The following is a 15,527-nucleotide window of genomic DNA, read 5'->3' as shown; positions in this document are numbered from 1 at the left end:
AATAAATAAACAAATCAGTTTAAAATGTCACGAAGGCAGTGAACAAATCTTCAGTCGAAGTACATATTAAAGTTAACATTTATCAAACTATTTTAGAATTTTTAACTATAGTCCTTGATTAAATATCAAAGACTATAGCTGATTCCAGTTAAAATAAACTGTTAATATATGGCAATACCCCTTACTGAATAGGCTATTGGACGTATGAAATATATATTGTTATTGAGAGTCATCTGTATAAAACATGGCGTTATAGATTAAAATAACTTGTAAATAATCATTAATGTATTAGAAAATCCATAATTAAATAATAATAATATGGCTTCGTCTGTCTAATACTAATATAATACTATCTTGGAGTAAAATTCGTCGAAGACTGTTTTTGATCGAAAAATAATATTGGTATTTGTGTATTAAAGATTAAAAATAATCGCTTAAAACATTTGTTTACTGGCGGGTTTTTGAAATTATGAATTTTAATTTTTAAGCCAATACTTAACAGAATTAAAGATAACAGTTTGTATAGGTAATTTATAATAAATAACCTGAAAAGGTTTTTCTAATGAAATAGCCCATTCATAAGTATTGCTTAAGTTTTCTTTTGTAATTGACATTAAAGAACGTTTCGAAGGTAAAATTTTCGTATGTTCTTTGACTTTGATGTTATTAAATTATAATTACAACGGCAGCTGACACTGCCGCCATTGCTCTGACATTAATAATTCCTATGAAATTACGATTACTATAGACGATCAAATAGTCGTTATTTATTAGATCTTGTCATATTAACAAATCGAATGAACAACTGGTTATAAACAGACTTTGAAGTTAGTTGTGACATATTATGACAATGACAGCTGACATCAGCGCCATTGCTTAGACATATATAATTAACAGTTTATTTTAAGTGAAACCATGTTAAGGACATAATTGATCGATTGACTGGGACGGCTTTATTCTGTGTCCTTTTTATCTGTGCTGTTTTGACTGCCCCTGAAAAGATAATTAAATAGTAGTGACAATTTTTCTAGGATATCAAAGATTATTCTTAAAAGACAAATAATTTTATGTGGTTGCAATGATACCGTAGTTTGTATTACACATAGTAAATTAAAAAAGTAAAGCTTTAGAGCAAGTAAACACTTGTGAGTTGAACTTTTAGCGTTATCAAAAAGCTATTTTAATGGCACTATTGATTCGAGTTTAAATTATTTACAAGACTTTCGTATAGTATTATAAAAACATGTGTACCAATAAACTATAAAGCATAGTTTATTGGTATGGGAAATAGGAATAGAAAAAGATAAATTAAGTTACTCACCAGTTCAAACTTTGTCACAACATATGACACAACCTGTGAAAGGACAAAATGTGAAATTAGTAATTGATTCCGTTTTTATGAATAGTAACAAATAATTTTCTACATTTGAAAAAAAAATATTATTGAGTTCAACATTATAATAAATATTATTTTGATACCACCATTTTTACATAATTATGTAAGAAAATTTGCACGCCATTTTGTGTGGCAGAATATTCGAAGTGTAGATTGCACCATATTTTTGTTTATAAATTATTATTATGATTAAAACAATCAGTTTATATTATCTATTAGCTGACTAGGCGGACTTCGTTCTGCCTAATAGACAATTAATGTCGTGTTACAGATAGCTGAACTTAATTTTTGATTTTATCAAACAAAAAAAAAATTGTTAAAAAAAACTAAAAAACACGCTTTTAAAGCACATCAATAGACGAAAAATATGGCACAGAGCGCCCCACGCTTTTTCACAATAAATACCAGTATTTTTTGTTCATTACCATTTTCAGCCTAAATTAGGAATTATTTTTCACTTTTTAGTTTGATGTGCTTTAAAAGCGTGTTTTTTTAGTTTTTTAAACTATATTTATTTTATTTTTAGTTAAATTTTTTTATTTTTTTTCATTTTATTTTTTTCGGATTATTGCATTGTCATCGATCTTTAACAGGTGCGCAAAGTTTGAATTAAATCTGTCCGTTAAAAGTGGGTCAAAATCGAGTCCGAAGGAGTCGGTTACATACATACATACATACAGGTGAAGCTAATATAAAGCGTGTAAAAACAAAACATTAATATTCACAGGCTCACTGCTTTATCAATACATTAGCACAAAAAATCCTCTGAACACACGCATAAATATTTGACAGCCAAATTGTATATGTCATTTTCATTACAGAGATTATTCTACATTTTAAAAATCTGAAAAACGCCACTATCCGAATATTATGGATATTTCTTGTCGATTCGAAACTCCTATTTAAATACGTTCTTTAATTTGAGAGTAGAGTTTATGGTATCGACGGGATGAACATTAAATGTTTGACAGTCACGAAACTACACATTTTGTATTGGATTTTTTAAAATTTTCCAACGTTTTAATAGCTATTCTTCTACCAGAAGTACAATAAAATAAACACAATGAAAAGCAGTCCAGCCGTTCTGGAGTTATAATTGTTGGATCAAACCTGATAAACCTTAGTTTTATAATATAAGATAAAATAATAATTATAAAATTTTCTGTTGCCAGTAAAATTGAAACGACAAAATATCTTTCCTTCTGTTAACGACAAAATTTTTAAATTATGTGCATTTTTTAAAATAATTATATCTCCTACTTTGCAATAGTTGATTCTCTTATTTTTTTTGATTCTCTTATAATACGAATAAAATATTATACTTTTCGACAGCAAATATTGCTATAAAAAAAACCATACGTTATACTAAGTCTTTCCTTATTGAGAAATTACAAGTTTGTTATATAACAGTAAGCAAACGGGCAGGACGCTCATCTGATGTTAAGTGATACGCCCATGAACACTCTCAATACCAGAGGGATCGCGAGTGCGTTACCGGCCTTTAAAGAAATTTATGTATATATAAATTAAACGTATCCATAAATAACTAACCTTCCTTTATGTTTAGGTGTCTTGGTTTGCGGGAGCTGTGGCTGCGTCGGCGGGATCTCCTTCACTGTTGGATCTTGGTCTTCGCGATTGTTTGGGGCCGCGTAGAGAGACCTGGAAGAAACTTTAATCTCACACTTTTTATATCATTCTAAATAATGATTTTTAATATGCCAAATATTTTGCCAGTTCATAAATTTAATGTCTTGTGCAAAAGTGATGATTCAAATGATAAATCTATGTACTGTTTGTACTGTGCCTTCAAGTATTAAGGTTAAATGTTTTGTACTCTCAGTTTATTTATAATATATAAGCAAAAATTTTTTTTTCAAAACAGATCGCCGCGCACGAGTAAAATTTTATATACCTACCATAAATAAAATAAATTGATGTATGAAATCTTTTTAGTTTATAATTTCGTATTTTTGTTAGTATATATTAGTTTTATTTAAGGTAATTTTACCGGTGTGTAGGTGTTCAAACTAAATTTTGAAATTACGTTTAGTTACATTAACTGATGGTTGACACATTTACTATTTAAATGATTAGTGACATAACCGAAACACAAAATCGGTTAATAAACGAATTTTGAAACTCACCTAGTAAGTTTATTCCTCGAAGGTCTGACGTTAACGCTGGAAGCCTTCCCTCGTCTGAGGGAGTGGAATGGGGTTTTGAAGGGCTTGACCAGGGCTACAGTGTCTGATACAGGCCGTTGACAATTTAGAGTTGTGACTGTGAACTCAACGTCTTTAATCGTGTCGTTGGAAGCTGAAATATGGAATTAAAATTTTAATCACAATTTTGAAAAAGATTCATTTTGACCTAGTACGACATAAAAAAAGACTTAGTAAGTTATTCTTTCTACATATGTATACTATTATTTTTATATGGAAATAACATTTTTTTTAGTGTCGATAGTGTCGTCTATTCTGGACTCTAGAATTACGAACGATTTATTATTCACAACAAACAAAAAAGAACAATTTTTGAATTTCGAATACGAACAAATTTTAAAATGGAAACTGTCATTTTGCTGAAGACGGTTGCTGTAAAGCTTAGGTTTCCTAGAAAAGCGGTGCCGTTATCTCACGGCCGTAATGTAGCGTTGGGTGACGTCACCCATACGTCATCTTCTGCCTATAAATAACATAGAGAACGTTGAGTGTCATCGTAACGTCAAATAGCGGTGCTGTCATAGCGGTGATAAACATTAGTTCAACGTTTTTCGCGTGTAGCGGTGCCCATATTTAATTAATACAATGAGTGGAAACGTAACTTGGACGAGCGAAAATGATTGTTTTTTTTGCATTATGTTAAAAAGTAAAGACGGCCGTTATTAACAACCGTAAAATGACGGCCGTTAGTTAACGGCACCGCTTTTCTAGGAAACCTAAGCTGAAAGGACTCTAAATTATTTCTCATCGTGCAAACCAAAGACAATATAATCATTTCAAATTGGCTCGCGACATTTTATGTACTCACTCGTAAACTCCTCAATTGGTTTGTCAATGGTGTCGTGATCTATCCACGTGAGCCCCATTTCCACCTTCTCTGCCAGGTCCTGCCACCTCTGTCGGTTCTCATAGGTGCCGCTATATAGAGGCTGGATCCAGGGGAACGTGTCGGAGAGCACACGGTACAGCGGAAGACAGATCATGTCGATGAAACCAACTTGCATTTGAGGTAACTCGTCCTTTTTTTCTCTGAAATTTTGTCACAAACAATATCACAAAGCAGTTTTTCTTAAAAGGACAGGAGGCAAACGAGTAGGGTCACTTAAAGTGCTTAGTGCTTTAAAGGGTTAAGTGCTTACCGACACCTGCAACACCAGGAGGTTTGCAAGTGTGTTCCCGGCCTTTAAGGTAACGATCTTCCCTAGAAGGCCCCTAAGTAACAATGGTTCGGAAATACCATAAATGCGGTGTTCTAAAAAGCGTTCTTGATGTCCGAGCCTGAAAGTTCTTCTGAACACGTCCCATGATATATGCAAGAACAAGATTGTCGACGTTTTGATCTGCCCTGCGTTGGATGCAGTCGAAAGGAAGGAGTTTGTATTGGCCCAAAGGTGGGATTAGTACTTCATATGGAGACCCTAATGGACGATATATGTATTGTATGCATATTATGTCCATTTTAATACCTGTCCATCATAGCGATAGGCTGCTGATTGAGCTGCAGCTTCTCAAGGTCACCTTGGTCGAAGAACTCATCAGCCACCAGCTTGGCCACTTTGTGTTGGACTTCCCACGGTTTAGCAATAGCTGACACATCACACGCTGTCATCATCATGCCACATAGCACTAAAAATAAATAGATAAATACGTTGTTACGGTCATTGACCCTGTTTGTTTTTGGTTTATTTTTGAAGAAAAAAACACTAAAACAAAGTCGCTTTCTCTGTCCCTATGTATTCTTAAATCTTTAAAACTACGCAACTGATTTCGATGCGTTTTTTTTAAATAAATATAATGATTGAAGATGAAGGTTTATATGTATAATAGCATCCTTTTAATAGTGGAGGCTTCTAATGTGATGTCGTAAATAATTAAATTTTTCACTTCGATATATTAAAGTCTACCGAATACGTTAAATTATTGTAAGCAGTACGCTGAGGTTCACAATCAATCAACAATCTTTCGACAGTTTACAATCTCGCGAGATAGATTACAATCTAACGGTGTTTACAATTTTACGGTGACATATATACATAACTCGACGTTCCGTTGAAGGAATATTTTAACTAGAAATTTTTAATTTACCATTGTTGCTAAGAGTTCATCAAAAAAAATTTAATTTTCTAAATTATAATAATAAAAGGGTTTTACATTCTTTTTTCTCAGGACTCTGCCAGTCAAATTCTCCATTATCCACTAGATCTAGGAACTTCGACTTCTTCTTAAAGTACATCGCAAGGTCCGTGGATAATATAGCAGTCTCTACAACGCGCATCACGCATTTATAATCCACTGGTGATAGAGCCTTAAACAAGAAATAAATTAATTCGAAAAAGTAATTTAAATTTTTAGGAAGGAAAGAAATAAAGGGTAAACTAAAATAATTAAAAAGTTTAAAATATTTTCTAAATACTACAATCAATAGTGAAAATAATCAGCGAATCAAAGAAAATGTCGTCCTTATTGGCCTGGTTGTTAGGAAAACAATACTTATTTCTCATAATATTCAAATATTTATTGAGTGTTTTATCCGACACTTATATAATAAATGGCTTTATCCTAATCAATCTCATGTCATTAAACAACGTGGTGAATTTACTTCTAATAATCATCATTCAGATCATGAAACTCTCCAAAGAAATTATTTTCCAATATTTCAGATTTTTTTATTAATGCTTTTATTTATCGCAGGGCTAAACATTCCTGATAATGTAAAAAATATTTTTAAAATCGATGAGTAGTTTTGTGTTAATCCAATTTAAATAAAAGATCCAAAAATCTTTTCTTTATAATATTAGTTTAGAAGTTACACAAAATTAATTCTCACCTGAAAAATGTTATTGCTCTCACTATTCAAGATCATGACACACTGATCGAAATGATGATGTTCCATTGTCGACGTCGAATACAAAATCGCGAGAGGACTCTCGGTTTTCGTCTGAAACGCGTTATTTGTGCCTCTATGGTCCAAATCGTGGCATAGACAAGCGACAAGGAGGCCCAATATTTCCAGATCTGACATAAAACGTTCCATTTTGCCGGTTTTCATCATAGCGAACATAGTCTGTGCCACGTTAAGTGCGTGCCTCCAGTTGTGATATTTTACTGGGCGGTAATTCTTTTTGACACTTAGAGTCCATCGGCAGAGAACCTAATAACGGAGAATTAATTAATAACAACAAATTATATAAAGTCTTATACGTTATTGTCAGCTGTCACTGTCATTTACAGCTTATGAATTAATACTATCAGTCATATATATCTGTTCAAAACCGATATTACAAGTGGTTTATTAGATTTGCCATTATTGCTAGATCTATAAACTGACAACTATTCAATGGTCTTTAGTAATATTGATTAATAACGACGATTTCATTATTATAACTGAAAGTAATTTATTAGCTACTTAGTGCTAATAAATTATTATTAGAGACGATTCCACAGATCGCTACTTCGTAAAGAAAAAGTCATGTGAAGCGGACCGTGGAAGAGTTCCAGCGATCAAGGTGAAATCTATATATATATAATGAAAATGGTCTTCGTTTGAGGCTCAATCACGCCTAAACCACTGATCGTATCGACATGAAACTACCACCATTCGATGCGAATTTTTTCCTAGATGGTTTATGGCTATTTATTTATTAAATTCCAACGTTCCTTCATTGTTTTATTGCTGTTTTACTTTTATGAAAATTTATCCATACGGACTTCACCGCGGAAACATTCGGGGAGGCTTCCTAGAACCTCTAAACGTCAACATCTGTTAAAAACTCGATTTTCGAAATATTTCAATTTTCTTAGCGGGAAGTTAAAAAGAAGAATAATAAAAATATGAAAAAAAATAAAATAATGAAACATAAAATTTATTTTAATTCGTCCAGCAAAGCGGGCGCGAAACGGCTAGTATCTTATATATATACTAGGTACTAGCAGACCGGCCAAGCGTTGCTGTGGCTAAGGTTTTAGTTATATTACATAGTAGTAACCTATTCAAGGGAAACGGTAGGAGAACACCAGTCATGGGCACCACCATGCTTTTTTGGTGGCTAGGTCATTAAATTGTAGCTTATGTGAAACGTTGGTACTTTCAACACAGCGCCATCTGTTAGAATTGTGACTGTTAAATAATAAACAAATATTTTGCAATAAAATAATATTGCGGGTATAAATTGAGATGTAAGCTATCCTATCTTTTAAGTTAGATCAAACTACACACGGTGTGCAAATTTGATTGAAATCGGTTCGGTAGTTTAGGTGTCCATAGCGGGCAAACAACGTGACACGTAATTTATATATATTAAGATTATTAATTATCTTCAGGGATAATTATGTAAAAAGAAACATGGAGCCATGGTTTTATTTTGAAGATAAAAGGACGTAATACGTATGACGTATCATATTGCGTCAGAGCGTAATGGATTGGAGATGATGTTGACCAATCACAATCGAACGAAGCGCACAATAGTTTCGACTAACATTTTCACCCCACTGATTCACTATTACCTAATAATTTTTAAAATTAGAATAAATGCAAATACGTACGTCGTATGGTATGTGAAACTTTTCCACTAGATTGCATTCAAGAAACATCCGCAAGGTGGCTCTACACGTATCCTCATCTGATAGATCGAAGTCTGAAAAAAAAAAGAAATTTTCAACAACTTTTCTAACATTCTTAGAGTTAGTCTTCGCGTTTAAATTAAAACTATTTTTATACCTAATAAATTAGTCACATTTTAAAAGTTGAAATTATTTTAAGTTAAACACATCCTTTCTGACAGTGCAAAACTGTCTTAATCTAAGTTAAATTCTGGCCTTGTATATAAGGCCGAGTATATGCAACAAAGATATTATACTATTATTTTATTTTATCCACTGACACATTATACCATATCGAAAAAAATACAAGTTTTAAAATGTCATACACTTATAGGCAAACATAACCATCACGAAGTGAAAACAAATCAATAAAACAAATAATTCATAAAAGTGTCAGGTAAGCAACTGGAGATCCAGAATTCTTTAATCAGATTCTGGATATCGGCGAGTTTTGGCCAAAACGCAATCAAAAGGAGGGACACGTAATTAAAATTAAGTTGAAAGGTATTTCTAACTACATTGTGAAAAAGGCTACTTTTAAGGTTATTATTGGAGTTTTTTATTACATTATATCTCAAACAAATCAAAGTTATCAACTTACCATGAAATTTAAAGCTATAAAGGTTGTACGTTTCCGCTGAAGGAATAACATCTTGGCACAACTTGGTTGTATCCTCTGATGACGCAGTCGCATGATATGAGAGACATTCAAGAGCAACCTGAAATAATTAAATTAATTATTATTATCAAATATCTTTAGGTTATACGAAACTAGCTAGCTCTGGCTTGAATCCTTAAATTATATAAGAGCCATAGACATCTTGAATGCACGCGTGAATAAAACTATATCTCAAAAATATTAATTGTCAACATTTATGAATGGTTTCTTTAACATACTTTTAGAGAACTCTTAAAGAGACTATTATTGTTCAACATAGTGGCTTTATTACTTAATTATTATGACAAAAAAAAAATCAAAAATCAAAATACGTTTATTCAATTTAGATGCTTCTTAGAGCATGCTTATGAATGTCAACAACGTTTACAAAATTCACGAAAGAGCAAGACTACGCCATCCGTTCGCAAAACTACCAGGAGGCCTTGTTCTGAGAAGAACGGCCAAGAAACTCGGCAAAAAGATATTATAAAGACATATTGTAAATAATAGAGGAAATGAATTGATTAACCTTTTGCTTCGCCATAAGTTTGCAGGCATTTTCATACATTTGCGTATTGTGGATTCCCAGACCACAGAATATTGCAAACGCTTCAAATATTGATATATCACCATCAGTAAATTGAGAACCATTTTCCTGAAATACAAATCCAAAGAACATGTGAGAAAATATTTGAAGGGGCGGGAAGACTCGAATTTTGTTTAGGTTGTATTTAGTATTATTTATTGTTTTAAATATTAAATTTCAGTTTTCTGTTTATATTTTTGTCTATTGATGCGCTTATTTGTTTAATTTTTCGTATATAATATTGTTTATCTATGTAATCTGTTTTGGCTTTTTGTACTGTCTAAGTGTTTGTTTTGTAATATTATGTATGTTAGCTGTAAGATTACTTATAATTAAATAAATAAATAAAATAGTCCGGATATATTTTATTAAATTAATATTGAATAATTATTAGACGAGCAATATTCATTCCCGACATCGTAGGTTGGAACTTCTAGAAGCACTTTCTAAGTGCGCATTTAATACTCGCTCGTATGGAAGAAAAAACATCGTGAAGAAACCATGCCTTAAACCCAAAAAGTTACGTGTGTCAGGCACAGGCTGCCTACTATAACCTACTTGCCTATTAGAAAAAATACTATGTATTGGTTCTTTATGATTATTATTATGTTATATTTTTAAAAAAACTAAAAATAATATATTATATATTTATATTTATTTAAACATCAGTGGCGCTACAACCTTTTTAGGTCTGGGCCTCAGGTTTCTGTATTTGTTTTATGATCATTTGTTAATCTAATCGGCAAGTAGGTGATCAGCCTCCTATGCCTGACACACGCCGTCGACTTTTTGAGTTCAAGGCAAGACCGGTTTCCTCACGATGTTTTCCTTCACCGTTCGAGCGATTGTTAAATGCGCACATGGAAAGAAAGTTGGTGCATTGGTGCACAGCCGGGGATCGAACCTACGATCTCAGGGAAGAAACTCGCACGCTGAAGCCACTTGGCCAACACTGCCCCTTTATTTAAATAAAAGTAAGTCAAATTTAAAAAAAACATTTTTGGGTTTAATAAAAACATAGTGGAACATATTACAGGGAATTTTTTTCGTATAAAACAAATAATGAAGGAAAATTAATTTTTACTCATATTCAATCCATTTATTATCCTCAAACAGCTTTCAGTCTCGTGAAACATTCACTAACTGCATAACATACGCGTACTTATGAAGGTGCTTGTTCACGTACGCGTACATAAAGTACGTACTTGTTACTCATTTTTTAGTACCTTATTAATCAATTGTGCGACTCCAATGACGTCCTTGTTAGCATTGACAATAGGCATACAAAGCATGGTCCGAACATTGGCTGCATCGTCACACTCTTTGTCAGTCATGCCGTTATCTCGACGCCAATCGTCCACATTTGATATGTTTAAAGCCTTATTTGATTGAGCTACCTGTAATTGTGTGATTTTAAAAATTAAAATTGGAATTCGTAAATGGAACACCAAAGTAACATGACTTTTAAGTAAAGTCCCTGAGAACACAGACACGTCATCGTATACTTCATTGATTATCTAAGAGAAAAAACTTTCTTTACTAATCGATCACAATCATTTCGCCGGGATGGGAGCCCCAATAACTCCCCGGATCGCATTGCGTTGGACCAAATTGGGTGACAAACATATATAATTTACAATTATAGATTTTTTTATTGTTATGCTACGACATAATATTATGTTATAAATCGCTGTATTCATATATTTCATAATAGTACATTGTCAAAAACTCTTTATACTTTTACTAAGCTAAAAGTCATACCAAGCCTAACATATATCTTGTTCTGGTCCGGTTTTAAGAAAACTTATTGTAGATATAAATAAAATCTTACCGCCAATGCAATAGATGCCAACGTCGACTTTGTGTCATGTCTGGGCGTCAATGTTGTTCGAGAGTGGTGAGCGCCTAACTCGAAGAGCGTATGAAAGCGGGTTGGGGCGGGCGGTGGTAGGGCAGGATAGCCTGATGGCCGCCCGCCCGGACGCTGTACTATACGCTCCAAGTGACTCTGGAGGATGGAATCAATGTTTGATCAAGGCGCATATTCGTAAAATTACATAGATTTTCGTACTCGTCTTAACCCTTCGTCCTTTGTCACTTTTTGACTAAGTTTAAGTGCTAGTTAAGACTATACGTTTGATATTAGACACTTAAGCTTAGTAACTAAGTAAGTATGACTATTTTAAAATTTGTGAGTGGACTTTATATTAAGCGGTAATAAAGTAATCAACATAAAACTTTAGCTTAAGCTTTTGTTGCCTTAAACAAGGTTGAGGTTTGATTTCGTAAAAAAAGTTCACTCAACCGGTAACTGGAAAAATTAAAATATATTGAAAAAAAAGTAGGAAAAAGTTTACTGAAATAGTATGGTCTGTATTACGCACAAAAGACCGATTATGAGTCTAAGTCTAAGTGGAAACTGAGTCCACCAACAAACCATTATTGTCTATAAGCTGTCAACAAAAATCTATTTGCATACTAAGGGTAGAAGAGAAGGTCAAATATCTTGTAATATAAGTGACCAGTTAGATAAAAAAAATTGATTAATCTTAAAAAATAATATTATTTCAATAAAAATGCTTATATACAGTATGTATTATTAAATTCTTACCGATTCACAATGATCTGTGTCTAATATAAATACAGCGCATCTTTCACACTTCAACAGCTCCCGTGCTTCGGTCATTATCTTCGTCACTAGACATTCCAAATTATTCTGCTCCTCAAATATACTTCTAGCTAGTGCTAGAAGGATCTGATTTCTTTTATACTCTAGCACGGAAGACTCGAATAACTGAGCGTTTTGTATGCCAATGCCGCAGAAGGTTAGATACCGGCGAAATACTTCTACATCTCGAGCGGAAAATTCTTTGGAACCTGGAAAACAAAACAATGTATACTAATAAATCCTATTTGTACTAAGAACATATATTGGATTACGCTGCACGCGATTACTGAAGAATAATTCTGTAAGATAGCTTAACAGTAGCGCAATAAAAATATGTATGTATATTTATTTTAAGCGCTAAATACAAAGGTAATTTTATATAAAACGTAATTTTTAGGAAATTGTCTTTGTATAGCGACACAAGCGACTATTTTAATAGAGTTTAGATATTATACATACAAATTAATAACTTTTCTCTATAACAGTAGACGAAGAAATGATATTACCATCGGTTTTATTTATTATCTGTGCCACACCGACGACGTCACCTTCATAGTTACATATAGGCATACAGAGTATTAATTCCGTCTTGTAACCTGTTTGGGCATCGATTTCACTGTTAAACCTGAAATTAATTTGAATGCTTAAACGTTTATACAAACCAATGTTCTCCAGGCCTATAACCACGACGGTTACTCTCAATTGAGACTAGAGTATATGACACATGATATATTGTAGCAAGAAAGAATGTAAGATAAAATTAAATATAACATAAAGATATAGGAGTAGTGTTAATTTGGCCTCATTCAGTACGCTCGCTGTACACTCGGACAAACCACAGAACTGATTATCAGTACTTACCATTGAATATACATAATGTACAAGATAATGTATATTAGGTGAATTTAGTAATTAAATAGATTATGTATTAAGAAAGTATGACAGCCAACAATCACATTATATACATTATGAACAAGTCAAAGTCATATAATTTATTTCAATTAGACCACCTAAAATGGCACTTTTGAACGTCAAACAAAATACAAAGAAGATTCTAGTTGCGCAGACGCAAGTGCGCTCTCCCATACTTCTGTACTACAATAAAAACCAGAGATAAGACATCTATATCATCTATATCAACTACTAGGTTAATGAGACCCTTCAGGGCATTAAAAACTACACGGTATACTGTACACCGTAGAAAGGTGATAGAATTACAACAAATGTTAGCATTTATAAAATGAATTTGATTAGATCCCAACTATAATAAAAAATTCTGTTGAATAATGTTAATGCAACTTACCTAGGATCTGCATAAGCATTTTTAATATTAATCGGGTGTTTCGTCTGAGCAGCCAAGCCCGCCACTCCAACACCAAAAGGTATCCTTATTTCTTGTGTTCTTGCCATTCGTAGCGCGTCGGATAACTCTAATAAAACCATTATAATTTAATGAATAATTATAAATTTTAGTAGGTAACTTTATTTGGTTTTTATTACAATGAATTTCGAATCTTGTTTAAGCAAATGGTGACGGGAACATCAGATCAGATATCCGGTCGCAAATTAATATTTGTAATTGAAGTGAAACTTCTTTAGGCGCATGAGGGCAATTTTTTTACGAAACGTCACGAAGATGTGCAGCGTTTTTGTCGAAGAAAAGGGTGAGAGCGATTGAGACCGATTGAGAGAGAGTGAGGGTGAGATACCTTATAGAAATTCTATTTTTAAAATTAAAATTTCGTAAAGAGAATTTATGAAATACATATTAGTATTTTATATAAATCTCAAATGACGAATTGTACATTAAAATGCCACGTGTTTTTATTATCGAAGAAATAAATTAAATTTATTATTTGTATTAATTTTCAACAATGTAATGACAGTTAAATTCTTAACATATCTTCCTTTTTCCTTCCCTCTACGTCTCGGAAATCTAAAGTTTTAGATTTGAACAAGAGTTAAAAATTAGTTTGCCAAAGAAATTTTACTTCTGACATGTGTACTTTGTACGCACGCACTTTTTTATCGAGTCGTTCTGATGAATCAAACAACCCTTGAGGTTCGTCAGCTAAGGAGCATGTTTATGTCACCGCATATAAAAGTATATTGTTTTTAAAATCTGTTCAAGAAGTTTATATACTTTTAAACGCTATACATGATTAGAATTATTTTCCATTTTATCTATTATGAAACTAGACGAACGGATATCCATTCGAACGTCATTCAGCTCTGCCATTAGCAAAATAATTAACTAATAATTGTCAAATCGTTGTACTGGGTGAAGTTTGAAAATAAATTCAATAATTTACATATACACGATACGGTTTGATGTTTTATGTGTGACAAATGGATTAAGACCACAGATAGCACCCTTATTAAAAAATTCTCGTGTACTGTTTTGTTTCATCTGTAATTTCATAATCACAGCATAAATATATTTTAGCAGAAACAGACTAAAGAGTTTTTAAAACAGTGCAATTAGGCTTTTTATAAATAAATGAACGTCTCTAAATGCATTTTAAATAGTAAAGCAACTATAATTGTGTATTTCATTGTCTACGGTCTTTATTTTTTCTATGAATGTACAGCATTTACCAGCTAAGCGACTCTTTGAAAGCTGAAATTAATGTCTTTTATTTGACATCAGGCACTTGACCCAGTTCTTACTTAATATTAACATCAGTGGAGACAGTTCTGAATGAAAATATTATAATCACTTTGTCCTCGAGTGAAGTTTTATGTTAATTAATATTATCTGTTAGAGGACAATTAGGCTAAAATACAGCCTATTTATTTATACTATTTTCATACTAAATCTGCTTAATGTTGGTAATGGTTGGTAATGGTACGCTGTGGTTATAGTAATATAGAAAGGAACTAAAGAATTTAATATGAATGTTGTTCAAACTTTCAAGGATGGATTTTAGAAATATATATTTTATTCTAGATGAAAATGTAGCCAAAAGGGGTACATATATGATATAAATAATATAAGACACAAAATACAGTATGGCTTATATATTACTACATCTTAGGGTTATTTCTAACGAACATGTTACGCCGCAATATTTTAGGTCTGGGTCTCAGATTAGTAAGCAATTAGCTTTCTGTGCCACAAAAGAAAAGAACACATTAAATTTGATTTCTTTTAAATCTCTAGAAGAAAATCTATGAATAAGACCAGTCCCGTACTGTAACTAATATATTTCAAAGATTGACGTCTTTAGATTTCCCGGAAACACGTCATTTGTTTTTGTGAGAAATCGGACGACGACAAAAAAATCGGTAAAAAATTAACACGAATTTTTCCCTACCAATTCGATGTGGCTTTCAAGACACGTTCGAATATTCAACTATTATATCACTTCGAAGAACGCTCGTTTTCCTTAATG

At 32.5% G+C, this 15,527-nt stretch overlaps 1 protein-coding gene across 2 annotated transcripts in view; it reads right to left on the bottom strand.

Moving 5' to 3' along the window:
- The window catches only part of LOC125054775 (cGMP-specific 3',5'-cyclic phosphodiesterase-like), a 46,642-nt gene continuing 31,115 nt past the window's right edge, over positions 1–15,527 (bottom strand). The window contains exons 5-20 of one of the 2 annotated variants that reach the window (XM_047656846.1): positions 13,436–13,562; positions 12,639–12,757; positions 12,076–12,341; positions 11,296–11,472; positions 10,691–10,861; positions 9,408–9,533; positions 8,822–8,939; positions 8,164–8,255; positions 6,449–6,772; positions 5,773–5,926; positions 5,088–5,247; positions 4,430–4,650; positions 3,544–3,715; positions 2,948–3,068; positions 1,322–1,354; positions 1–993 (exon numbers count right to left, since the gene is read on the bottom strand). In XM_047656846.1, coding sequence (XP_047512802.1) covers positions 2,960–3,068; positions 3,544–3,715; positions 4,430–4,650; positions 5,088–5,247; positions 5,773–5,926; positions 6,449–6,772; positions 8,164–8,255; positions 8,822–8,939; positions 9,408–9,533; positions 10,691–10,861; positions 11,296–11,472; positions 12,076–12,341; positions 12,639–12,757; positions 13,436–13,562 — 2,336 coding nt within the window. In that variant the 3' untranslated portion in view covers positions 1–993; positions 1,322–1,354; positions 2,948–2,959. The remainder of the gene's footprint in view (positions 994–1,321; positions 1,355–2,947; positions 3,069–3,543; positions 3,716–4,429; positions 4,651–5,087; positions 5,248–5,772; positions 5,927–6,448; positions 6,773–8,163; positions 8,256–8,821; positions 8,940–9,407; positions 9,534–10,690; positions 10,862–11,295; positions 11,473–12,075; positions 12,342–12,638; positions 12,758–13,435; positions 13,563–15,527) is intronic. The other variant, XM_047656845.1, reaches the window with a different exon arrangement.

The sequence above is a fragment of the Pieris napi genome, chromosome 12 (assembly GCF_905475465.1).
Source record: "Pieris napi chromosome 12, ilPieNapi1.2, whole genome shotgun sequence".
In the NCBI taxonomy this organism is placed as follows: Eukaryota; Metazoa; Arthropoda; class Insecta; order Lepidoptera; family Pieridae; genus Pieris; species Pieris napi.
Note: the sequence above shows the minus strand (reverse complement) of the source record. Positions and strands in the feature narration are given on the sequence as shown.